Genomic DNA, 24,762 nt, shown 5'->3' on the forward strand with positions numbered 1-24,762 from the left:
ACCAAGTGTAAAGAACTATGTAAAAGTTATACAATTAGCCCCCAGTCACTTAAATGCTCTTTTCTACAGATGTTCTATTTTTCCTCTCTACACTTTTCTGGTGATGAGGCATCTTGATCCATGATAATAACAAACTGATCATGTTCTATGGTCCTTGTAGGAAAACTATTCATTATGCATTTTAACAAACTATGCACTCTATAAGATTGTGATCGTTTTGTTGCATGTTACAAGGGATTAAGAGACACGTAAACATTTGTACCTCCCCGTTTAGCAATAATGCTACCTCCATCCCTTTCCTACTCTTTACTGGATTGGCTACAGATTACAGCTAGGCATCATTTGTCCTACTCCCTCCCACCCTCAAGGGAGGAAGCACAAACCTGAACACGCAGTCAAGACTATGCATCTTTGTTTTGGGGTTTGTTTGTTGGGTTGTTTTCTTTTCCTTTTTATATTACACACACAAGCTTCCAGCTTAGTATTGATAAGCCACTAGCACACTAACAAATGATCTGTTAACACTAAATATAACCCAGATCATTCAACTAAGTGGAATTCCATAACTGACCTCCATGACAAATATTTGTCTTAAGGAGACTTAAAGAAGTGCCACAGAAAAGATTCCATATACAGAAAATATTGGGAGTGCTTGGACTCAAGGCAAGATAAGAGTTTACAAAAATTATTAGTTAAAAAGAGATAAGTCAAGAAGTTCATCCTCACTAGAAAGGCAAGTGGGTACTTAAATTGAAAGATGGCTCCAAGGCAGCAAACAAAACACCAAAACACACAACTAGCCTGTTAACCTCCTTGCTGTAAGGCATTGAGGCAAATAGCTTTGCAGAATATGCCAACTTCTAATGTGGGCTTCTATTTCTTAACTGACTACTTCAAAGATCCTTAACCTTTGTCCAAAGTGTGTAGAAGCCAGTGTCAGAGACAAGATATTGGATTAAATGGGCTATCTAACCCAGTAGGAACACAGCTATATTCTTACATGTTAGTTCCCACACAGGATATTTAAGTAAGAGCTGTCTAAGTAAAACACAGAGTTCCCAAAGACAGCTGTAACAAGTTTCAGTGTCACCTACAGACAAGAAGTTTTGTTTAAGTCAGACTTGGCTTTTGAACACAGTCTCACTTGGATGGTGCAAGAGCTATTAAACCTTTACTAGTACCAGAGATTTGAGTCATCTAGTCTATTCACATTTGGATTACAAGTGCCACAAGGTGGTTGCCCATCTCCATCTAGTCTACTTGATGTGTCCCACAATCACAAAATAATTTATCACAACCTTATTAAAATTCTTTATGAAAAAGATGATAAGAGCAAACCCTGAAACGTTTATCTTTGTAATCCCTTTCACGATCTCGGTCTCTTGCATCTCTAGAATCACGCATGTCCTTGTCACCACCTCGGTGGTCTTTATCAAAGTTACGAGCAGAGATGATTCTCCCACTGCCAATCCTACGTCCACCAATAACACGGATGCCATCGTTCTCTTTCTCCAATGGGCTCCCTGCACGACGCGAGCCAACAGCTGCAGTTACATGGCAACCTCCTCCAAAGCTTCGCCTCTGTGGACTTAAGACTACATCCAAGTCATCTTCCTTTACTCGCTCCCTAGGATCTGCCAATAGCAAAAAGTTTATTTTTAATATGCACTAGTTTCTCTAGAACTATCATCAGTACAATGCAAGTCTGTCAACAAGCCTGCAAAATCAGAAAACAGGTTGAAGACAGTGCCATATTCTATTTTTAGCTTTAATTATTTGGGGGGGGGGGGGGGGGGGGATGTTCATTCCCCATAAAAGTTATTGGGAATCTCTACCCAAGTACCAATACAAAAGAGCCTAAATAGCTGAAGTTCAGAGTCTTTTTGCATCTTGCAACCTTAAGCTGTTGTCAGAGAAACAATCTGATGACCTACCATATTCATAAAACCATACAGTACATATTTGAAAGGACTCCACCCCCCCCACCCCAAAACATCAGGGTATGCGCTTGTTTATTGCTGTTAATCACATGAGATGGATTCACCAAGTTCTTAACTTCAATTATATAGAAATCTATCAGTGAAGCAAAGAACAAAAATAAATTAGCAACTTTAAAAAAACAACCACAAAACAAAAACTTGTCTGAAGAAAGTGCTTACAACCAACCTACTAACCCACTCCAATCTACCTCAATGCTTTTATTGTTGCTAGAGTAAGTAGGATTTTCATAAATTGTCATTTTAGAGGCATTTCAAGGAGCAAACACATTTATGAAGATCTTGTTCCCTCTTCTCAATTTCATTATCCTATTGTTAATAGTAAATACAATTCTCTCAGCATCTTGTTTTTTGACCAAGAGTCAAGCATGTTTTAAGAATGGCACTCACCCACTATCCTGCGAATGAGAGAAGTCCGGTCTGAATCCAAGTCTTTTTTGAACCCTTCCACTGGTGATGTTCGCCCCGAGCTTGGATATAGAGATGCATGCCACTTTTCAGGGTCCCAAACTCCATCACTATACAGACAGAATTGCAGGAATTAAAAAGTTCCCACAACATTTAAGTGAAGACATTCTTTATGCTTAAATGGTACATTTTTAAAAGGCAAGTACCTTTAAGAGTAAATCAAATTGATTTTCCAGTTTTATAAAAAAATTTGGGTTTCCTTTCACTCCAATGTATTAAGATGTTAGACAGACCTACCCACCCCACAACCCTCTAGCAAGCTGTTACTGGCAACTGGGAACCAGTCTTGGTTAAAGCAGGGGTGGGGGGCGGGCGATGCACAGAAAAAAGTATGGTTGCCATTAAACATGCGCCACCAAATCAGCCAGACTCATGTGCTGGTCAGTCCAACTCCCACCCTGTTCTCCCACTGTACTAGTTGTTCTTTAAAAGTCAGAAGATTAAAGTATTGACTATATAGATTTCAGTTTCTTTAGTTCTTCCCAGATTTAATTTCTTAACATCTTAAACCCTTCGCATTACAGTACAAATGTAACATTTTATTTACAGCAGTTTTTTTGACCAGAGACATGATGGTTAAGGAATTCACAGAGTAGAAAGCTTTTGCATTTTAAAAACAGAGGCAATAAGAAATGCTCCTAAAAGGTAATACCATGGTGAAAGAACTCAGTGTTGAGACCAAGCACTGAGATCCAACCATGGTTTTTAGACAAACCCATCTAGGTGGCATTTATTTGCCTCCCAAATACCACAACTGCTCTAGCTATATCTGGTAATTTAAGATAAATAAGTTTGAATGGTATTGGCATTCCAGGTTTCCAGTGAGATGCAGTACCATGCTAAGCACAGCTCTAGTATGCTCTAACACCAGAGAAAGTTTCTTTGAGAATTCGTTCAGACTGTACTACTGGCATGAGGGGTCAGGAAGAAGAGATATTGATGACTACAAAGCATTTCCTACTGAAACATTTTATTAAGCAAGGCTTGTACTACTATACGGCATTTTCTCAAATTAATTTATAGTCCATATTTTTTTCTAGCCACAACAAGCTAAAAATCTTACCATGTCTAGATCACACCACACAACCTGATGTTTCCAGGAAAACATTAGCACACCAAGCCTTGGCGAGATGCAAGTCAACTATACCATAGTTTCTCAACTTATGGTATACGCACCCTTTGGGGTATTCAAGACAGGCAGGGGGTATGCAGGTACCCCAACACTCTCGTGCCCTCTTTTCCCCTCAAAACTATGGCAAAAAATTGGTGCGCTGTGTACTGAGCTGCACTTTAAATTCTCCAGTAATCGTTTGGCGTGCCACACTGTGCGGCACTGGGTTCAGCCCTCCTAGCTTTAGCCAACATCACCCCTAGCCCAGGTACATGCTTGAGTTGTGGACCCCAGTGTAAAAAGGTGACAACCCTACCCACACCAGATCAGACATGTCATATCACCACCTTACACACACAGCCCTTCTTCCAGCACATTAGTCTGTAAATATAAAAATCCCCTGGAAAACTGAGTGTTGGTATACTTATTAACATTTTCAGAAGTTAGGGGGTACTCGCTACTTAAAAGGTTGACAACACTGAATTATACTGCAGTATGTATAACTTCAGCAGTGATTTACACAGTCTCACTGCAGTACAGTACTGCTACTTGATAACAGACCTTTAAGAACAGTCAGATGTACTCCAAGCCATCCACACAATTAAAATATTACCTGTCGTATTTTTCAGAAAGACATGAGGGCCTCTGCTTAGAATAAGGACGTTCCTTAATATCCAAGAGTTCTTCCTAAACACAAAAACCCCCCCAAAAGTTAAACATTTCAGACCCAGGCACAATTTAAATAGAAGCAATACTTGTGGGCTAGAACATCTTAAAAAGCTACACTACTACCATTGATATTTCTCCCCAAAACTTTGGTTTGGTTTTATTTCAATCCCAGAAAGAGTAAAATCTGCACAAGTGTTACATTTGAGATTTGGCCAACAGATCTTTTGTTTTTTCTGCCAAGAGTTTGTTGCAAAGATGACATACTCTTTACCTCAGTGAACTATTGCAAAACCAATGCCATCAGTAAGTAGATGAGTATTATCCCAGTGTCAGTTATTAAATGGGGATGGGCTGGGATTAGAGTACTGGCATTCTTAACTCACCACTGGAAACATAGTTACTTAAGTTGATCTTCTAGGATAGAAATACATGTACCTACCAGCAATGTAGCACTAGGTAAAACAAGTGCCCAATTAAAATGCTCCTTTTTACTGTTAAGAGTTCAAAAAGTGTTTCAGTAACTCAGGATACCTTCCAAATAGTTACTTTTAAAATACATTAGTGGTTTAGGTAGAATTCATTCTAATTTAGGTAGAATTCATCCTAATTTAGGGTCTGAACATTATAACAAGTGTTTTAGATAACCATATCCTTTTCTGGTGACAAACTGTGGTCAGCTGATGAGTGACTGAGAGAGACCTTTACTTCCGAGGCAATTCATATGGAGTGTTGAGCATATAGGATCCCTTTATACTAGAAGGTGCACTGACACAGGATCAGTACCGATATAAAGAAAATTGCCTATATCAGTCCGATGGGGCTGATAGTTGGGCAATAAATGGTTGTGCTGTGCACAGAGCAGACCCAGCAGTGTGGAGAGCTGCCTCCAGCTGGTAAGTTGGAAGGGGGGGGGCAGGAAGGGGCATGGGGGGGCCAATCAATGTCCCCCACAGTGAAGGAGGGTGTGGGGCAGGTGCCACCCAGGCAGGCCAGGGTGGGGGGTACAGGACAGAGGCATGGTTTATGGAGTGGGGACAGCTCCTGCTACTGCTTGCACCCTGGGGATGTGTCCCAAGACACATCCCCCAGAGCAGGGCTGGCTGCAGCTGTGGGGTGGAGCCAGAGCTGCACAGGGCTTTTCTTGCCACAGGCTGGGCTTGGAACAGGCTCTGGCAGTGCTGGGAGAAGGCTGCAGCCACCACAAATTTAGACACAGCTCCACTCCTAGCCCCATGCTGCCACCTACCACAGCTGTGGCTTTTCCCAGTGCTTGGGTGGAGCCAGGGCTGTGCCAGCTCCACCCTGCAGCTACAACCCACCTGACGCAGATCCAGGGGCACATAGTCCCCCTGCACTTCCAGGGTGCAAGCAGTGGTAGGAACCACACTTACCCCATGAGCTGTGCCTCCATCCCATGCCCTGCCCTGGCTGGGCAATGCCTGCTCTTGCCCTTGATCTGACCCCCTCCCCACACTCAACGTACCAGCTGGAGGCAGCTGTATTGGATATCTGTATCAGCCCCTAAAATCTATTGGTGACCCCTACTTTGTACTCCTGGCTTCCAAGAGAAGCCAGCCCACATAGCACCATAGCAGCCCCACATGGACATGATGCTTCATTTAAATGCTCTTTTACTCCACTAAAAATGTATAACCACTTGTGGCTTGCGAGGAATGCATTTCATCATAAATCAATGTGCAGTTTTATCAGCCACCAGAGGGAGCACATAGAAGATGAAATAGCAGAAAACAAAGTTCAAAATCACTTATGACTACAAAGTTCAAGAGCAATCATTCTTTCTGAGGGAGATACCTACCATGAACTATACAAATGACCCCTGGTTTGGGAGAGACGCACACTTGTGATTCTGTACTTCTCTACCAAATTAGATTAAGCCATCTTAAACCAGTCATTACTTCAACCACAATACCAGTGTTTATCAAGAAAGCATATTTACCACACTTCTCTCAGTGGTAAAGATTACATGCACAACAATTTGAATACCCTAAAAAAAGGTGGTTAGCATAACAAATATATAGACCTGGAACTGGTCACCTTTTGAAATGACTTTAGTCAAAGTTAGTTTCATGGCATAAACCAACTGACCTCCCATATGACATTACATGTTTCTGCAACAACACTTGGCATAACATCCTGGGATTTTTATTTAAATATGAAGTTACAGCCAGGACAGTCAAGTCTCCAAATCAGTAGCAAGTGTTTTGGACTATTAGTAGCTCACAAACTAGCTTGAAACCTGTTGAACCTAATCAAGTTCAATTAATTTTTAGTATTGATTTAAAAAAAAAAAAAAAAAGTGACCTTAGAGTCTATTAGATCATAGAATTAACACACTACTTGAAGCCCAGTAACAGCTATAGTTACTTAAAATGGGCATGGTTTCCTTACTTTGAGGACAGCATTCAACATCCACTAAAAAACTTAAATTAAAAGTCAGCAAGACTGGAAGTATTATGCTACTAGTTCAACTACACAGTTCAAGGATAACACCACAAATTAAGAAGAAAAGAGAAACTGAATCAGTTTCATTTTCCTTATTCTCTATGCTGGGAAAGTGCTCTTAGGAAAAGAGAAGCTGAATAGTAGGCCACTTGCGTTCCCATTACCACAGCATGAGACCAACCCATAAATCTCGCTGCCAGTGGCAGCAGTAGTGAAAGGAAAGTTACACCCGTTCAGTTTCCAGGCAAGAAGCACCTCACAAAAGCAGCAGCTCCATCACACTATGTTCACTGCATCAACAAAAATGAAGTAGCAGTGATGCAGAATCCCTACAAAAGTTTTCGAAAACAAAAATAATCTGAAGAGATGGTACCTATTGGCAGAACTAAAAAGCATGAAGGGCAATAGGAAGATAGACAAAACTTTAACAACTTAATTTTTAGACCATTATCTAGGGGAGGGGTTCCCAGTTTTTTTTCTTACTGCATACCCCATTACAGATTTACCAGCTGACTGCTTAAGTTTTAACCCCTCCCATGCCAATTATTATAATAAAAATTAAATCCACCATAACACAATGTCCTGCATATCCCCAGGGGTGTGAGGGAGAGGGAAGAAACCATGAACACATCACCAGTTTCATGTTTTAGTTATTAAAAAGCAAACAAAGTCATTAGTCTTCACTTCTAGTTAGCTGAGAACATCTACAGCCACTTTGCAGATTAGTATAAAACTAACATAACCAGACAGGTTTTCAGGAAAATCATGAAGTCTGAATTCAAGTAACATACTGGGTAATTTTTAAAAAGTGAATTAATCACTTGTCCTTTCCAAAATTCCATGTTTGTTTCTTAAATGCATTTGTTCATTAAATTATTTGTTCCAATACACTGCATTTAAAAATATATGCTCCCTACAGCAAGGAATGTCTTGTGTGCGTTTGCACAGCTTCCAGATGAAAACCTAAAACACTGTTAAGTTTCCTCACAACCTCATTCTGCAAGACAGAGCAGTGTTGTTACAGCCCAGTGCAGTGTTATCTTTAGAAGCGCACTACTAATTTATTGTATTTTTGCTGTAATGGTATAAGTTTTTCCAACTCTTGCATAATTTAGAACCAATAAATATTTTGGTTCTCACCATGCTTTTAATATTGTGACTACAGTTTAAGAACATGCCTTCCTATATTTCAATTTCTAAATACATTGACATATTTTGTACAAGACCAAGGTTCATACCCCGCATCTAAACCACGAGCTCCATAACTTTGTAAGCACAGCAGAACTTAGATCTGCCACACACATCTGATGCAGCTCTGAAGAGAGAACTGTATATTCCAGAGACACTCTGCCATCTGCACAATCCTACCAATCCTCTCCTGTATATTTACATCAACACAGTTAAAGGCATCATCCTATATTAACATTTTAAAGGTTTGTTACAAAAACCAAACATGTGCTCATCAAGTTAAAGCCTATTACAAGATGTTCAGAAACCTTCTACTGTGCTGAAGCCGTAGAGATTCTGTATCCACAACACCAGACTTATTTTTTCTTTTTAGATGTTGTTAGCAAGTAATTAGACCTTCTTCTATCCTAGTTTAAGCACAGACGCATCTAGAGTTGTCCCCCACCCCACAAGCAACTGCACTTACATTTTACACAAGTTTCACCTCCTAGTTGATTTCATGGGTGCCAACATCACATTCCCCCTCTAAAGAAATGAGGCAAGCTTACTTTTGTGTAACGATGAGGGTATTTTGCTGCCGTTACTCTATTCAAGTCAAGGAAAGCATCCCCATTTTCAGTTTCTGCTATGCCGCCTCGTTTATCCATGGCTATTTCAAAGCCTCCAACTAGAGACCTGCTTGGGAAGGGGGTGGGGGGGAGGGAGAAGAAAAAAGGAGGCATCAGAAAGCAGGAGTAGTACAGGCTACAAGGGTGTGCGCAGAAGCTGTCACTGGATTAGAAGTGCTCACAGCAGAGCACGCTGGATGTTGCTGCCAGGCCGGGGGCCCAGGGGCTCACACAGGCACCCCTGGGCACTGGGACAGCGGCAGCTGCGCTTGCTCTTCGAGCAGGCGCTGCTCGGTTGTTGAGGAGCTCGAGCACAAGGGGGATTAAGCCGCTGCCGCAGGGACGGGACGGGACGGGACGAGACCAACATCAGGGGAGGGAGGCGCAAGCCCTGCAAGGACAAGGGGCCGCGGAGACAGGACCCCGCTAAGCGCCAGCCCAGCCCCTGACCCCGGCCGCAGCGGGACCCCGCGCAGTAACTCAATGGATCCCCCAGCCTTGTACTCACCGGCCGGAAGGCGGCGGCCCCGCCACAGCGCTCGGCCCCAGCAAAGGCCGCGCCGCTGCCTGCGGCGTCTCCCGACCCCCGCGGCCGGCTCGGCTCAGCTCCCCTCCAACCCCACCCCCGCCCGCGCCCGGCGGCACCCCCCGCTCGCGCCGCGGCCGCTCCCTCCCTCCGGCTCGCGCGCCCGCTCCCTATTCGCCCGACTCTGTCTCTCCTCAGCCGCCGTAACCGGGGCCTTCTACTAGCCAGCCCTCACCCCTTTAATACCCACTGCGCAGGCGCGGCGCGCTCGCCCCGACCCGGGCTCTCCGTGGTAGTGCCTGACTGAAAAGCCCCGTGTCTGCTCAGCTGGTCCCGAAGACGAGTGGCCGCCCAGCCTCTTTTTTCCACAAACGTATGGATAGACGAGGGCGGAGGGAGGACTAGTGAGGACCCCTCAGGCACTCGTGTGAGGCAGCCCCGCGAAACGTGACGTTAAGACCACGTGCGCTGGCCGTGATCGGGCTGTTGTGCAAGGCTAGGAGGGGGGCAAAGGCCACATGCACTGTGCTCCCTTATCAGGGGCGGGTGAAGTGGGGTGGGGGTGAGCGTTGCTGCGCAGGTGCGAAGGTCACACAAGACGACTCAGAGCCCTTTCCGGCTGTGGATCCATCCGCAGGAGAAGGTGTTAGAGGGAGCCTGCGGTTTTTGGCCCAGTGCTTTTACGGTTTAAGCCTAAGGCCCCTGCTCCATGTCACGTGTTATGCAATTAGCTGGTTAATCACACAATTAATGGCTGTCCAGCTATCGATAGAGCCAATCAGCTACAAAGTTAGTGCTTGGAAATGTGTAACAACTCCATAGCTGGTTTTCATCCACTTTTAATCTGAATATGCCGCAGGGACATAAGACTTGAATAATCTTCACTGAAAAAGCAATCATGCTGTCCTAGTTTCACTGCATTCGCTTTCTGCACTTGACACCACTGATTATAGGAAGCTTTGCTTAATTATACTCATGAAAGCACTGAGTGCATTATGCACACGGACTTGGGATTTGTGCGTAGACTCCGAGATCTGCTAGACACAGACCATAGTCATTTTCCGCTGTTGTCTGTGTGGTTGCTTCAATATGATTGCATTAGAGGAATACAGCACTTCCTGTTTTCCTCAACAGAAATGTTTGTCTAAGCAAATGAAAGGGATGTCAGAGGCACATATCTGATTCTGTTGTTAAGTCATTTGGTGTAGGTCTTTAATCCATAGCTTAATTTCCAAACCAAGGGTTTGTTTAAATGCTTTATTAGAAAATTATTGGGCATTTTTTTTACCAATGCAAAATTTTAAAATATGCCCCCTTCAAATCAGTCCAAAATGAGGTGCTTCCCTTCTCAGCTAAGTGAGAGCTGGCGTATCTGTATAACATCATTAGGACAAGATAGATACAAGGAATTGTATTGCTTTATATTCCTTACTCTCAGACTCCTTGTGCATCTTATTTACTATTAAAAAGAAACAGACAGTTTCCAATAAAACTCCAGAATAAATTTAATGGACACTACCAGAAGCCTCAATTCTTCAGTGAATTCCAGACAGGTGGACCTGTTCCAACAGAGTCCCATGTAAGGCCCCAATCTTGCCCTTCCTTCAGAGCTGGAAGTTTATTACAGAAACAGGTATAGGGAAGGAATTTGCAGGATGGGCCCAGAATCAATACTTTTACCTTGTTCCCACTTAGAGAGACTGGCAAACAAATTACACGTTAAATAATGCACCAGATGGGCACTTTGAGTGAACTCTGACATGACATTATTTAAAAAGAACAGTTCAACTTGAGTTGCCTGTAACTAATGACTCAACACATGCCCATGGATTTTTGTTATTGTTTTTTTTTGCCCTTAGATTTTACTTTTGGTTTTAAAGGTGATGAACATGTCAAGGATTCATGCACTGGAGCCCTACTGTGTTTCTGAAAGAGCTCGAGAGCTCATTTCCCAATGAGGAAGTGCAGCTGAGGGCTTATGAGCAGGCTAGAGATGTTTGGCTCAAGGTCAGGAAGGCCTGAGGCTGCTGATCAGGTTCAGCTGCCCTTGGCGAATAACGTAGTGGCCGTGGAAAGCCACCCTGAAACAGCCTACCCTCCCCACCCCGGTGGGGGGCGGGGGAAGCCGAGGACAGGTTCCGGGGCTCCTGCTCCCATCCTCGCTGCGGCCTGGGAGGGTCGAGAAGCGCGCGGCTGTGGAGTAGCCGCAGCAGTAGCGCCTCGCGTTCTTCTCCTCCCAGGCGCTAGGGGGCGCTGGGATCCGCCTGGCCCGGAAGCGCGCGGCCCGACCCCGCTGTTCTCCATGGCGACGGGCGGGAGGGAGGTGCCGGTCAGTGTGGGGTCCCCAGGGGAGGTGCTGTCCTCAGGCGGGGGCCGGGGCCGGGGCCGGGGCCTGCCTCCACAGGCCATGTCCCCTCGGTCACTGCCTGGCACAGCTGGGATTGGGGGTCTTCCCGCCGCCGCCCGTCCTCCGGGGCCCGCACGCAGTGCCCCGTCCTGCGGGGCAGGGGCCACCTTGGCTGCTGGTGCCATGAGGAGAGAAGGCGGCAGCTCCTGGAAGCAGACAGACCCTCTCGGGCTTTCCTTGCTCGGCTCTTGATGCCGGTGTCTCTCGGTAGCAAACGCCAGGCTCCTGCACCACAGGCTTTACACACCCCTCGTTGTCTCAGAGCTGAGCTCCTTGGTCCGGGTGGTGGCAGTGGCGAGCGGCAGCCTGCTGGCAGACGGCTGCGGGGGTTGGTGGTTCCCTGCACTCACGCAGGACTTTGCTGATCCGAGCACAGTGGGGGGTACTGATGATGAGCACCCACCTCACAGAGTCCCAACGAATGTCTCAAACCAATGCTTGTCTGTTGTCCAACGGCAGTGCACCAGAGTCCAGTGGCAAAAAGAGAGGGGCACTGGTTTACAGAAGAGCCTGGCTATCTGGCAGGATGGAGAAGTCCAGGGGCAGGTGAGGACTGTCACATGGAGGCTGTGCTGCTCTTTTGCTTTTATCTCCAGTTGGGTCCCTGGGACTACAAAAACGTTAGGAAGTTTATTGGGTGCTCTGGTGTGAAGGGGCAGTTTTATACAAATCTGTTCAGAGGTTTTCCCACTTTATCTAGGAGAAGGTACTTAAGGCTTTTTTTTTTTCTGGCTATACTATAGCATGAAGTCATAAACATTATTGGTATAAAAAAGAGGAAGGATGACCTCAGTGCTAAGGCCCTGTACTGGGGCTCAGGTGACTGACTTGGATTCAATTCTTGACTCTGCCATCTGCTTCCTGTGTGATCCTAGGCGAGTCACAATGTATGTCTGTGTGCTCTATAAAATTAGGAGCATGATACTTTCTGCTGCCCATACTCTTTTTCCTGTTCAATCTGTGAGGTCTTTGGGGCCTGGACTGTCCTTTACCATGTATATGTACAGCATCTGTCACAAAGGGGCCTTGATCTTCAGTTACTACTCTATTCCAAGCCATATGGTGAATATTTCATATATACAGTATTTACACACTTTCATCACTAATACAAACCATTTACATTTCTGTAGTTCTCTTCATGAAATCTCTAATTATTGCTAGCAATAATCCTTTTGCATGGCTTTTTTCTGTATTGAGATTGTGTTAAATTTCAATTCAAGTTAACTTCCTTTTTTGTCCCAAAACTGTATAGGGAACTGTACACCTGACATATAAAAGTTGAAATGCATTTACATAATTTTAAAAATAACTGAAACAGCTTTTTTCAAAAGCACCTGGAGAGTTATCATGGTGACTGCTGCAGCTGCGCATATTGGCATGCACTAAACTCTCCTGCTTGCCAGATGGGGCCCTGTTATTTCACAAAATATTAGAAGAGTTTTCTACATGAAAAGAAACTCTCACAAAACACCAGGCTTGTTTTGTTTGTTAGCTTTGATCTCACTTCTTGCACTTGGGAGATCCAACCAGTGACATTGCAGTTCTGCCCCTCTGAAATTTTGACTGTAATGACCTGTGATTATTAGAACTTCAGGTAAACTGTCCTTTGTTACTGTACATTAATGGGAGTTTTGCCATTAACTTCAATGAAACTAGGATTTATTTTCTGAGGTGTTCAGTGGGTTGAGATTTTCAGATTCTATTGCACCCCTTGTTGGGGCGCTCAGGGTTGTGTTTATGCCTCCAACATATAACACTGGAGGGTGGTGGCAGTGTTTGCTTCTGGGTGGCAACCTTGGGTGCAACTGGTTCTGCAAGTTTTAAACGAGCTTAAATTACATTTTTTTTCAGAAAGTTACCAAGGCAAAATAAAGGTAGAACTCATTGCACCATTTTTTAAGTCACTTCAGAGTAGAACTGTACTTCAATAAAAGCTGCATAATGAATATAAAATCTTTGCCTAGTTCTGTTTGGGTTTTTTTGATTAGAAACAGGAAGGGATTTTTTTTTTAAGAGAAAAATTGGTGTCCTTAATTATATATGCACAAGCAGCTGATAATATCTTGGCTGAAGATGGATTATTTCTTGCTGTTCTGTTGACCACTGAAAATACTTGTGGTTCAGTTCTCTAGTCCAGTGTTTCTCAACCCATGGCTTGCGACCCAAAAGTGGGTTGCAAAAATATATGAAAGGGTTGTAAACAAACTTTAAAAATGGATTCTGCCTTAAAGGAAGAAAACATGGGGAAACTGGCTTTTCTCTTTAAGGCTGACAGAGTTCCAGCTTGCGAGGGGCTGCTTGGACCCCTACTGCCCCACGCACTGGTGGGGCAGCAAGTCGGGGGTGAGGGGCACTGGGTCGGGACTGGCTGTCAGTGTTTACAAATGGGTTTCAGTACAAAAAAGGTTGAGAACCACAGCTCTAGTCTTTCAGGAAATCTTTCAACAAAAATGTGCAAGAAAATTCTTGATATACTATATTAGAATCATAAGCAGAAAACGCATATAAAATTGCATATTCATGTCTTTTTAAATAAAAAAAAGATATAGCATAAGTATAAGACCATTGTTTTTCCTTTACATTTCCACTCCCTTTTAAGGCAGCATAGAAAGTGGAGATGATTGCATTTGGTCTCCTGTGTACCAGTCTGTGTGTGTGTTGGTATTTCTTGGGGAATGACCCAGAAAATTCAAGTGAGAGTTAATTTACAGAGCATTAATAGAATCAAATGGAACTTTTTAATATGCTATTTGTAGACATTAACTTGATATGTAATTTTATTTTAATACTTGATTATGGGACAAGGTCATAGAGACACGAGCATCTGTTAATAGTCAATGTGAATGAGCCAGTACTATTACTCTTCCTCTTTCCTTTTAAGCTTGAGATGGCGAACTCCTCAGAGCTATCCGGTTGGATGGGCCATTGCTCCCCGGCGTGCAGGGAAATGGTGTCAGATTGGGAGTGGCCAGATTCCCTATCGGGTTACATATACCTGGAATCGAGGAGGCAGGTTAAAAGAACTTCGTATCAGGTGAAAGTTGTGCTTTCTGTACTTGCTGGGTTTTGTTTTTAATCATGGCAGTTTTTTTGAACAGGGAATCTGGGATCAGAAGACTGTGATTCTCATAATAAATATTCCATTGATTTGTTTAGCAATCTTGGGAGAGTTGCTTAACCTCTCTGTGTCAGTTTCTGGTTAAAAGGGACCAGCACTATGTGGTTCATAAACATGCTTTGGGATTCTCAGGGGTTAGATACTAGTTAAATAAATAAATAAGAAACATTACTGGGCATGTCCTTAGCACTGCCCCTTCTGTATAGATCTGCAAGGAGTTTGACATCACTTGTTTATTCCTCCTGTGGGAAACTAGATTATAAGTAGTGAAAGTACACACAACTAAGAATATAATTAAAAGAATCTAACTGTGCATTTTGGGTACATCTATGTGGCACAGTGCAGCATGGGTTTTAGAAAACTTGAGCTAGCTTGGGATGTGCTGGCTTTCACATCTGGATGCAGTACAGCTACATTAGCATGATGCTGCTCCTAAGATGATAAGTCTTGTTTCTGAGCTGAGTTTATTAGTTTAGTGCTACACTAAAATAGGTCTGCTTGGGAGCTAGCACATGGAGAACTAGCTGTGTTACACTGCCTTGCACCACAAGTAGTTTTCATTTCTGTTATCTCAGCCAACTTCTACAAACAATTTGCCTGCCTGCCCCTGAGCTATCAAAGCAGGCATCTTAGACTATCACATTCATTATTTTTTTCTATTCTGCTGTTTAAAAGGCTGTCTTCCTGAAGGAAACTGTTACGTTGTAATATGCTTCTTTCTTCATTCTTTTAGTTTTTCACTCCATACATTTCCTGAAAGCATCATGGCTAAGAAGGAATTGAAAATTTCTTACAAGACAAGATTGAATGAGCATGCTGAGATGTACAAAGTGTTAATTCTCACTGTATCACTGGGAGGAATCCAAATTAAGGAACTGTTGTTGCTGTCTAATATCATTGCGTGTAAATCAGTCCCATGTGGATTGAGGTCTGGAGAATTGAGGCCTTTTTAGTGATGTGTATTTGAGTTTGATAGGCTTCTGAATCCCCATCTGTAAGGGAGTTGGTTAGAAATTTAATAGAAGCATGGGTTTAAAATCAGAAAAGCAAATAAACTTTGTTTACATTTCAGACACCTGGCCAGGAAGTTCCTCTACTTGTGGGTGAAAAAGACATTTGGACAAGTTCTTCCTTCCAAAGCCAGGTAGTACAGTTCTGAGTAGAAAGCATTATACCTTGATATGGGGGAGCATTTGTAGGGCTTTGCAGGAACATGCATAAATGGCTTTTAACACTACTTGAAATCTGTCTTTTTTGAATATCATTCTCATCCATATTCCTAGCTAATCATAGCCAAATTTGGCTTCTCTGTAAATTTAGAGAAGCCTTAATGGTGGTTAGGTTGTATTCACAGCAACAAACCTGAAAAGAATTGTTTTTTTTCATTTTCACTTTAAAATTGTAGTAATATAGATGGTAGAAGTGGGAAAAGACCTATTGCCACAGAGTTCAAATGGCCCTGCAACATGTACAATTGTCCTTAAATAAGTATTCAATAGCATTCACATACATCTCTTTGGAATAGCTGCAGCAATAGAGTTTCTTCAGTTTAGTTTTAAATTGGATGCTCCAAATCAACACCTCTCTCGTCCTATTACATTGTCGTTTGTATGTCCACTGTGGCTTTGCTTCTCTCTAAGGTCCTAATCCAATTCCCACTGAAGTCAGTGGAAAGGCTTGTATTAATTTCACTATGAACTAGATCAAGCCCTAAGTCACCCCAGATGATTTCACTGAGGAGCACAAGTTGTTACCTGGGCTGTATTAGGTAGCAAGCAAGAATAGTTTTGTGAACCAGAGTAACTGTCTACACATTGTACAAACTGGATCTGCATTATTTGCTTTAGCAATATATAGATACTGTCCAAGAAATTTTGCAGAATGAGTACCAATGCTATTGGAAATTTCCTGGAGCTCAGCTAGCTAAATTTTAAAGCAACAAATAATATATTTCAAAATAAAAGAGAGATTCCAGAATTCCATGTTGTTTTGGTTTCTTAACTTTCCTGTTAATTGTTATGTAGTGTTGAAGTGATGTAGCTGTGATGGCCCAAACAGTATGCAAGGATTTTTGTGGGTGATGTCTTTTATTGAACCAACTGTGTGATTGGGATAGGTCTCGCACCACGTTTAACTCTGAGGAAGGGTACTGTGGTACCTGTGGAAAACTTGTTTAAACTGTATCTCAACATGCAGTTGGTTCAATAACATATATCACACCAAAAAATTCTCACCTGTTGACTCTTAACAATTCAACAGTTTCAGAGAATAATTTGTGACTCTCTCGTTTGTTTGTTTTTTCTCTGCTTGAGTGCTTGGAATGGCTTAGCAACTTGATTTGATGGGGTAGGTCATTTTGAGTTGTACAATATATGCACAGATGCTTGTGGAAGGGTTTGCAGTGTGGGAGGGCTGGTATTTTGAGTCTGAACTTGCAGTCCTCATACCTCTGAGCATCCTCATTAATTTGGGAATGTTGATGTGAGTTAAGGCTGCAAGATTGGGCCTGTAGTTCTTTTATTGCCTTGTTTGCTTGCTTTTCTGTGATGAATACAAACAAGTAAGAAATGCCTACAAATGCAGTATTTCATACTTCCATCTAATGACATTTAAAGGGTGGGGTTTGAGTTGTTTTTTTGTTTTTTTTTTTTTGCAACATGAGCTGTGCCATCTTGGCCAAATGATTGTTTTCACAGATGAATATTACGGAGGAAAGATGATTGGTTTAAATGAAATCAGAATTATGATGCCAGGGCAAGAGACAGTAGGTGTATTACCTGATGCAGAGAATATTGTGCTGGAGTTCCTAATCCAAGTCTCAGTTCTCTAGTTCCGTTTAAAACCTTCGCCCATCTGGGTTTGTATTAGTTCAGTTTAATTTTGAATGTTTATGTCACATACATCCAGGCTTTGTCAGATGCACAGGTTGTATCTAAAAGACTGGACCACTGCTGCTTGTGCTAAAATAGGAAGTTAACAAATACAGAGGCAGTGTATAATTCATAAACCTCTTATATATTTCACAACTAGAGAGGAATACCCAACTATGTTGTTAGTGAGGGTTATATGCAATTCAAAATGTTTGAAAATCTCAATCAATTTTCAATGCTTGTCTTTAAAATCAGAATGATTTAAATTCAGCATGACTTCTAAGAGTAAATAGAGAGAGATTTTAAGATAATATATTATTTTTTTAAAGATAAAGTAATTTAAAATAGTCATGCAACTCAATGTAGAATGAGGTGAATTAGATGTAGAAATGTCACGATTTAGCTGTGGGTTTAGTGGCTAGAGCAGAGATTGAAAGGTCAGGATATGCAATTTGTGTTCCCAGGCCTACCATCAAACAACTCCATGATCTTGGGCTAGTTATTCAAGCTGTCTTTCTTTTTGCTCAACTTTACAAGAGCTGCTATATTTACACAGGTTGTGTAAGGTTTAACTAGGTGTTTCTTTTGGCACTTCTAGATTCTTGGGTGACATTTGGGACAGAATAGTTATGTTTTATCATGCAGTCAGAGACTATTAGGTTAAGTAAACAAGACTGGAAAAAGAAATGCAGTTTCTTTAAAATGCATCTGCTGTTATCTCAAAAATCATTACAACTCTTTGCCATCCTCAACATCTTTCAAATCTCTAGATGCCATTATGACCAGAAGATTCTGCAAAAAACTTTCAGAGAGTGGAAGGAGGAGTGGTGGATTGTTTGCAGAGAGTGGAAGCTCAGCATCAGAGCTGACTGCCATTACAGGTCCGTGAAATGATCCCTGTGTTCATAGCTAGGTTCAGAGGGGTATATGTATTAGTACGTATCTACCTGGGCAGCATTGCATGGTTGGGAAGGACTAATTATAATGCCTCTGTCACTGTCTTTTTTGCAGTTTTTACTTCTTGTCTTTTTCTAGTCTCTGACCCATTTATCCAACAGCAGCAAACATTTCTTTTCCTTTTTTTTATTTTTTGCCTTAAGTTGGGGTTATGTTGTACAGCTCAGGTGTCCTGAGGGTTCAGCTTGGCTAGCATGAATTGAATTTCCTGATTTCCAGAAACTTGTAATTGTTCAGAAAGGTCTGAGTTATGTTCAGACTAAGAACTCCACCTTGTCTTTCAAGTGATCCTATGCTGCTGGTTTATGCTGTTGGGGTCAAAGCAGACTAACCACCATGCTTCTTGCCTGCTTCTTATACACTGAGGTATGGGAACTTGGTCTCTCTCTGATTGGTTCACCACCCAGGTTATATGCCAGGTTGGAAAGGATTCTGGAAGCAAAATCCATGAAAAAGGCCTTCTAGATCAGTGGGAACCAAACTTTTTATCATGCGTGACAAAGTGAAACCCTTGAGTGCCACTTCAGTCCCCTTCACTACTTGATCTGCTGCTCTGTTGTCTGCTTCTTGGCCAGTCTGCCATGTGTGAGAGACAGAGGCTGCCTGTTCCACATGCAGTACTCATGTTGCAGGTTGGCCACTCCATTCTATATTATTCTCTTGTTCATATTGCTGCGTGATGGGACCTGGGAATAAAATTAAGTTGCTTTTTCATGGGACTTTTATGGATCCCAAGCCAACCTGTCATCTGTTTGTACTGTACCTCACCTTATTGTAATCGCAGTCCTTTGTATACTTCTCCCTTCCTCACAAGGTTTTCCTGACAACTGTTCAAAGAAACCAATGGATTTCATCATTCCTTACCTTGTCTCAGAGACAAGGACTGAGTTCAGCCCCATTTTTAACGGACTTTCTTCATAGAGGCCTTTTTCAGGCAGAGAGAGCCTTTGGAATCCCATCCTTGTTGCCTTCTCAGTGCAAGCTATTGTTCTCATTAAGGTGAGACTGAAACACAGATGACAGTCTAGTCTCTGCAGGCTTACTAGAAGAGTCTCTCTGTAAGGGTGGTCCCTTTCCAAAAGGGTTTAGATTAAGCAGAAATCCTGAATGGATCCAAGACCTTCTCCGGTTTATATTTTGAGGAGTCAAAATATCTGTATCCTGTTCCGTAAAATGCTTCCCTTCCAGAATATGAATACACAATGCTGAATACAAGTCCGCAATGTGAATGCCCAGTATCCTGCATGATAGGAGTCTCATTGAATGATAAGAGTCTCCCTTGGTCATGACATGTTTTACCAGACCAAGTGAGGGTGGCTGTGCTATATAGAAATTGTGTGTTTGGGTGAAGGCTTATGGCAGTGTTTTTCTTTCTTTCTTGTTCAGATATTTCTTATACAATCTAGTGTTTAAGGCCTGGAAGGTTTATGTATATCAGCAGCGAGAGAAGAAGAGCAAGTATCATGTTGCAGAGTCTCATGGTAAGTGTGGAAAAGGGGAGTTCACTGGCACAGAACAAAGATTTTGTGCACACTGGCCAGAACAGTCATTTTTTACATCACTTTCACGGAGTATCCTTTTGTAACCCACCCTGTTGATGTTAAAGCTTTATAATTTGTCACACTGAAGATCAGAGGGCTCTATGCAAGGCTTTGAAATACTAATACCACAGAGCCAATTTAAGGTGGACCATTTTGTTTTCAAAGAATAAATGTCTCATTAATTATTCAGAGTGCAAAAGAAATGACCCCTTTTAAGCCTATATTCATAAGATCCTGGACATCTGTTTGTAGGAAGACTTGCTGTGGAAGGTTTCTGTTTATTTTTATTAAAAAAATAAAATCAAAACAGCATAAAATCAGGGAGTGTGGATATGTGGGAGGGGTGTGTGAACATGTGCTTTAGATCAGAGGCATAACTAGCTCTTCCAGTGCCCAGGGCAGAGATGGGGGGGGCAGGGTTTATGATGACTAGTGGAAAACTATGAGTGGGGGGGAGAGTCTGACCTGCCTGGTTGTCTTTATTCCAGCAACAGCTGTTGTTGTGGCTGCTATTGCAGCAGTATGGGTTTGGGCAACTGCTGCTGCTGGGGGACAGGCAGCAGTGCAGTCTTCTTGGGGGCTGTTCTTGGTATCTAGTATACTTCCCCCGCCCCTTCAGGTGCAAGCACGTTCCTCTTGTGGCAAAGCCTCCTTGGACACCTGTAATTACACCTGTCTCCCCCCGAGATACACTACTAGCCATGGGGCTATGCTTGTTCAGTTCCTATGGCCAGGCAGTGTAGGACTGCCCTTGCAGTGATAAAGACTTCTGGGGGAGGGGAGTCCATTGGCACCTGCTGTAAATCAGTGACTGAAGCTGGTGTTCCACTTGCCTGCCCCCTCTCCCTGCTTCCCAGTTATGCTGCTGGTTTGGATGGTTTCTCATTAACAACTCTGCCTCAACAACATCAGTCTTTATATATGAGTAGTGTGAAAGGTAGTGTGTCCTTGTGGATAGAGCACTGGGATTTGGGAAACTTGTATTCTGTTTCTGACTCTGCTGCTGGATGAACCTGAACAAGTAACTTCTTTGTGCCTCACTTTTCACTTTCTAAGAACTTTTGTTGAAGGACTGCATAAGGTGCTAAATTTTTTCCAATAAACCAGTTGCACTAAACCTAACACAATAGAAATAATAATTATTGAATATTATCAGCACATGCATGTGAAGCCCACAGGGATCTTAAAGCTGGAACAAAGTAATTAACCTATCATGTTATGTGTATATTTTGATGGTTATAACATCTGCAATACCAATAGATTCTTATACTGAACAAAGCTTAGTAAGCTAACAGACATCTTGCAGAGCAGTTTTGGCTTTTGGACTACCTGCACTTCTAGGCTTTCCTACCAAGTGGCACTGTGAGGCTGGTGTGATGGGAGGTTGAGCTGGAGTGACCATATGGATTTGTTACAGAATTGCCAAATCCTCATAGGATGTCTTTTAAAAGTGATGTAATCATTGCTGTATGCAGCGGAGAAGCAGAAATTACGTTGGACATGGCGGTGTTGGCTGATCTACGTTGATGTTCGCAGGACCAAGCATAGCATGCAATCTAAGGCCCTGGCATTCAGTGAAAGGAGCACTCTGCGGTGAGAATGGATTTGAAAGAATCGTTTATTAACCATAAGTGCAGAGCTTCCATCTCTCTCTATCACATGATCTTCTGCACTGAACATTGTTGACTGATCTTTATGATTTTTTTTTTTTCTCTACTCCTCCTCCCTATATACTTTGAAGTAAAAAGGCTCTATGAGACTCAAGCTGGCAGGCAGTACCTCATTACTGATATGTCTAGGTAGAGCTAGAGAGCCCTTTGCTTTCCTGATAAGAGGAGACTAGGTCCCTGTACCAAACTGCATGTTTTGAATATGTCCTAAATGTTTTTGGCAGTGTACCATGGAGAATGTGGACAAGGCGACTGGTTCAAAATTGTGCCAGCCGTGAGATGGATGCCCTGGCTTTGCAACACTGGGCCCTGAGTCTTCAGTTTTGGGTAAATACTACAAACGCTGACTTCTTATGACTAGGGACCTACTCAGTTTCATAGTTGGTAGGGTTGGAAGGGACCTGAGCAGATCATCAAGTCTGACCCCCTGCCATGGGCAGGAAAGGATGCTGGGGTCAAATGACCCCAGCTAGATGATTATCTAGCCTCCTTTCGAAGACCCCCAGGGAAGGAGCAAGCACCACTTCCCTTGGAAGTTGGTTCCAGACCCTAGCCGCCATGACTGTGAAGTAGTGCTTCCTGCTGTCTAGCTTGAACCTACTGTCAGTCAACTTGTGGCCGTTATTCCTGGTAGTGCTCGGGGGAACAGGGACTCTCCTATTCGCTGCTGGCCCCCACCCCAGTAAGCTTATAGACGGCCACCAGATCCCCTCTCAACCTTCTCTTGTGGAGGCTGAACAAGTTCAGGTCCCATAGCCTCTCCTCCTAGGGCCTGGCCTGCTGCCCCCCAGACCATGCGAGTGGCCCTCGTTTGGACCCTCTCAATGCTGTCCACATTGCTCCTGAAGTGCGGTGCCCAGAACTGGATGCGGTACTCCAACTGCAGCCTGACCAATGTTGCATAGAGGGGGAGGATCACCTCCTTGGACCTGCTTGTGATGCATCTGTGGATGCATGACAAGGTGCAGTTGGACTTACTGACAGTGTCCTCACATTGGCAACCCATGTTCATCTTGGAATCAATGATGACTCCAAGATCCTTTTCTGCCTCTATGCAGACGAGAAGGGAGTTCCCCAGGCTGTAGGTATGCTGCTGGTTCTTTCTCCGTAGGTGCAGTACCTTGCACTTGTCAGTGTTGAAACCCATCCTGTTCTCATCTGCCCACCCGTGTAACCCGTCTAGGTCTGATTGCAGCCTATTCCTCCCTTCTAGCATGCCCACCTCTCCCCACATCTTAGCGTCATCCGCAAATTTGAACAAGGTGCTTTTCACCCCCTCGTCCAAGTCACTGATGAAGATGTTGAATAGTGCGGGCCTGAGGACTGAGCCCTGGGGGACCCTACTGCCCACATCCCTCCAGGTCGAAAATGACTCATCCACCACCACTCTCTGGGTGCGGCCCTCCAGCCAATTTGCGAAGCATTTGACTTTGTAGGCATTGTTACTAGATTTCCCCATCACTTTGGACCGCTCATTTATTAAGGATAAGTTTCTTGGGTCTTTGTAATTCTGTCAGTGTGCTACTTGTGTTATTTGTGTTTCTATACGGAGCTATATCTCTCCCTTCTGCAATTCCTTACCTCCAATGGAGCTATCTTGCAGGACTCGGTTTCAATGGGATTGGGTTCCTCCAGTCACTAAATCAGTCATGCGCACAAACGCACAGATTAATGTGACATGCCTGACCTGGCTGGGTTGATCATCATGGACAGGCTGACACCCTTATATGCTAGGATTCAGTTCATCAAGGTAACAGTAAAATGCAGCCAGACGCAAGCACGCAGATGAACAGAATACCTCTGAATCTAGCTGGGTGTCTAGCTGACACCCTCTTGGACCAGCATTCAGTTTATTAGGGCACGTCTGAGTCAAACTGGGTCAATCAGCCTGTACAAGCTGATCTCCTTATGTGTTTCAAACTCAGCACGTCCCAATCTTTTGTCCTAACTGTCCTAGTAGTGGTAGCCTCCCGATGAGCAGACCCCACAGTATTTCTGGGCTTCACAGGGATCTTTAGCTTAGATAAAAGTAGCGTTGCTGCAGAGCAAGTGGGGGAGGAAAGTAGAGAAGGAAACATACACCTGGTTATTACCAGTTTGACTATAAAAGTTATTTATTGCTAAGTGTATGAAATTTATGATGCATGGTAATAGACATGCAAAGACAAACAAACAAAACAATTACAACACTACCTTGGTTTCACTAAGTGTTTGGGGAAACTTAGCTTAAGCTTAACTAATACAATTCAGGTTCAGAAATCTGTGTCTAGAGAGACGAGAGAGAGAGCGAGAGCTGGGATCCCACCAGTCCAAGGTACTGGGGTTCCAATGCTGACAGGTAAAGTTCTTAGCACAATCCTTGAAGGGAGACGATCTGTTTCTTCCAGCTTCTCAAGAACAACAGTGGATGGTGTCAGAGAGATTTCTCTCTTGAAGTGCACCATTTGCTGAATTTATAGCTCTTTAAGCCCTCAGTTCAGATTCTTCAAAGCATTCTTTTAATTGTGTAAATAATTTTATTTTTCTATTGACAAGGGGTTATCTGGTTTGGAACATCTCAAGAAACTGATTAACAACCAGGAAAAACACAAGTTTTTAAGGAGTAACCAGACACTTAAGAGCCAGCTTGTAATTCTTACGGATAGCAGATATACTGGATGGGATACCTCATTGTTTTTTCTCAGATAGCTTGCAGCATCAGGGTTTTGTATTTTTACCTGTTGTGAATAAGTCTCAGCTTAGCGTGACTTTTCCAGATCTTACTGTAGTCTTTTAACAGACTTAAGGGGATTATTGGAGTGTTCATAAACTTTGTAGGGAGGGCTTCCACCAGTCATCCTGGGAAAAGTATGACAGCATTTGTGGTCAGGGCTCCAACGGACTGGACATTGTGATGAACCCTTAACCATTGTTCAAATGTTGCCCATACCCCCTCTGACTCGGTCTCTTGCCTCAGCATTCCCTAACCCAGCAACTGAGTTTTAGTCAATCAAGTTTAAATAGGCCTCCCATAGTGGAACCGAGCAATCTGAGGCCCGAGATGCCTATTAAACTTTTTTTTGGCTTAGTTCTGGTTAAATGAGGTGGGTAGATGTGTGTGTGTTGGGGGTGTGGAATAGAATGGGTGAGAGACAGTGTTGAAGGCCTTTCTGAAGTCCAGAAAAACTAT

The 24,762-nt window shown here is 43.1% G+C and overlaps 2 protein-coding genes across 4 annotated transcripts in view; one reads left to right on the plus strand and one right to left on the minus strand.

Annotated features, from left to right (window-relative positions):
* The window catches only part of EIF4ENIF1 (eukaryotic translation initiation factor 4E nuclear import factor 1), a 34,459-nt gene extending 25,296 nt beyond the window's left edge, over positions 1-9,163 (minus strand). For 2 of the 3 annotated variants that reach the window (XM_090062410.1, XM_090062409.1), the window contains exons 1-5: positions 9,013-9,163; positions 8,445-8,571; positions 4,190-4,263; positions 2,388-2,515; positions 1,339-1,634 (exon numbers count right to left, since the gene is read on the minus strand). In XM_090062410.1, the coding sequence (XP_089918536.1) occupies positions 1,339-1,634; positions 2,388-2,515; positions 4,190-4,263; positions 8,445-8,543 (597 nt within the window). In that variant the 5' untranslated portion in view covers positions 8,544-8,571; positions 9,013-9,163. Of the gene's footprint in view, positions 1-1,338; positions 1,635-2,387; positions 2,516-4,189; positions 4,264-8,444; positions 8,575-9,012 lie in introns of all 3 variants that reach the window. The other variant, XM_090062411.1, reaches the window with a different exon arrangement.
* Positions 9,164-11,287: 2,124 nt separating this feature from the next.
* The window catches only part of SFI1 (SFI1 centrin binding protein), a 44,261-nt gene continuing 30,786 nt past the window's right edge, over positions 11,288-24,762 (plus strand). The window contains exons 1-8 of the mRNA XM_090063481.1: positions 11,288-11,359; positions 11,897-11,983; positions 14,319-14,471; positions 15,628-15,699; positions 18,196-18,306; positions 19,769-19,863; positions 21,399-21,516; positions 21,818-21,920. Coding sequence (XP_089919607.1) covers positions 11,964-11,983; positions 14,319-14,471; positions 15,628-15,699; positions 18,196-18,306; positions 19,769-19,863; positions 21,399-21,516; positions 21,818-21,920 — 672 coding nt within the window. The 5' untranslated portion in view covers positions 11,288-11,359; positions 11,897-11,963. The remainder of the gene's footprint in view (positions 11,360-11,896; positions 11,984-14,318; positions 14,472-15,627; positions 15,700-18,195; positions 18,307-19,768; positions 19,864-21,398; positions 21,517-21,817; positions 21,921-24,762) is intronic.

Source organism: Crocodylus siamensis, chromosome 9 (assembly GCF_052110815.1).
Source record: "Crocodylus siamensis isolate JL-2025a chromosome 9, ASM5211081v1, whole genome shotgun sequence".
Taxonomy (NCBI): Eukaryota; Metazoa; Chordata; order Crocodylia; family Crocodylidae; genus Crocodylus; species Crocodylus siamensis.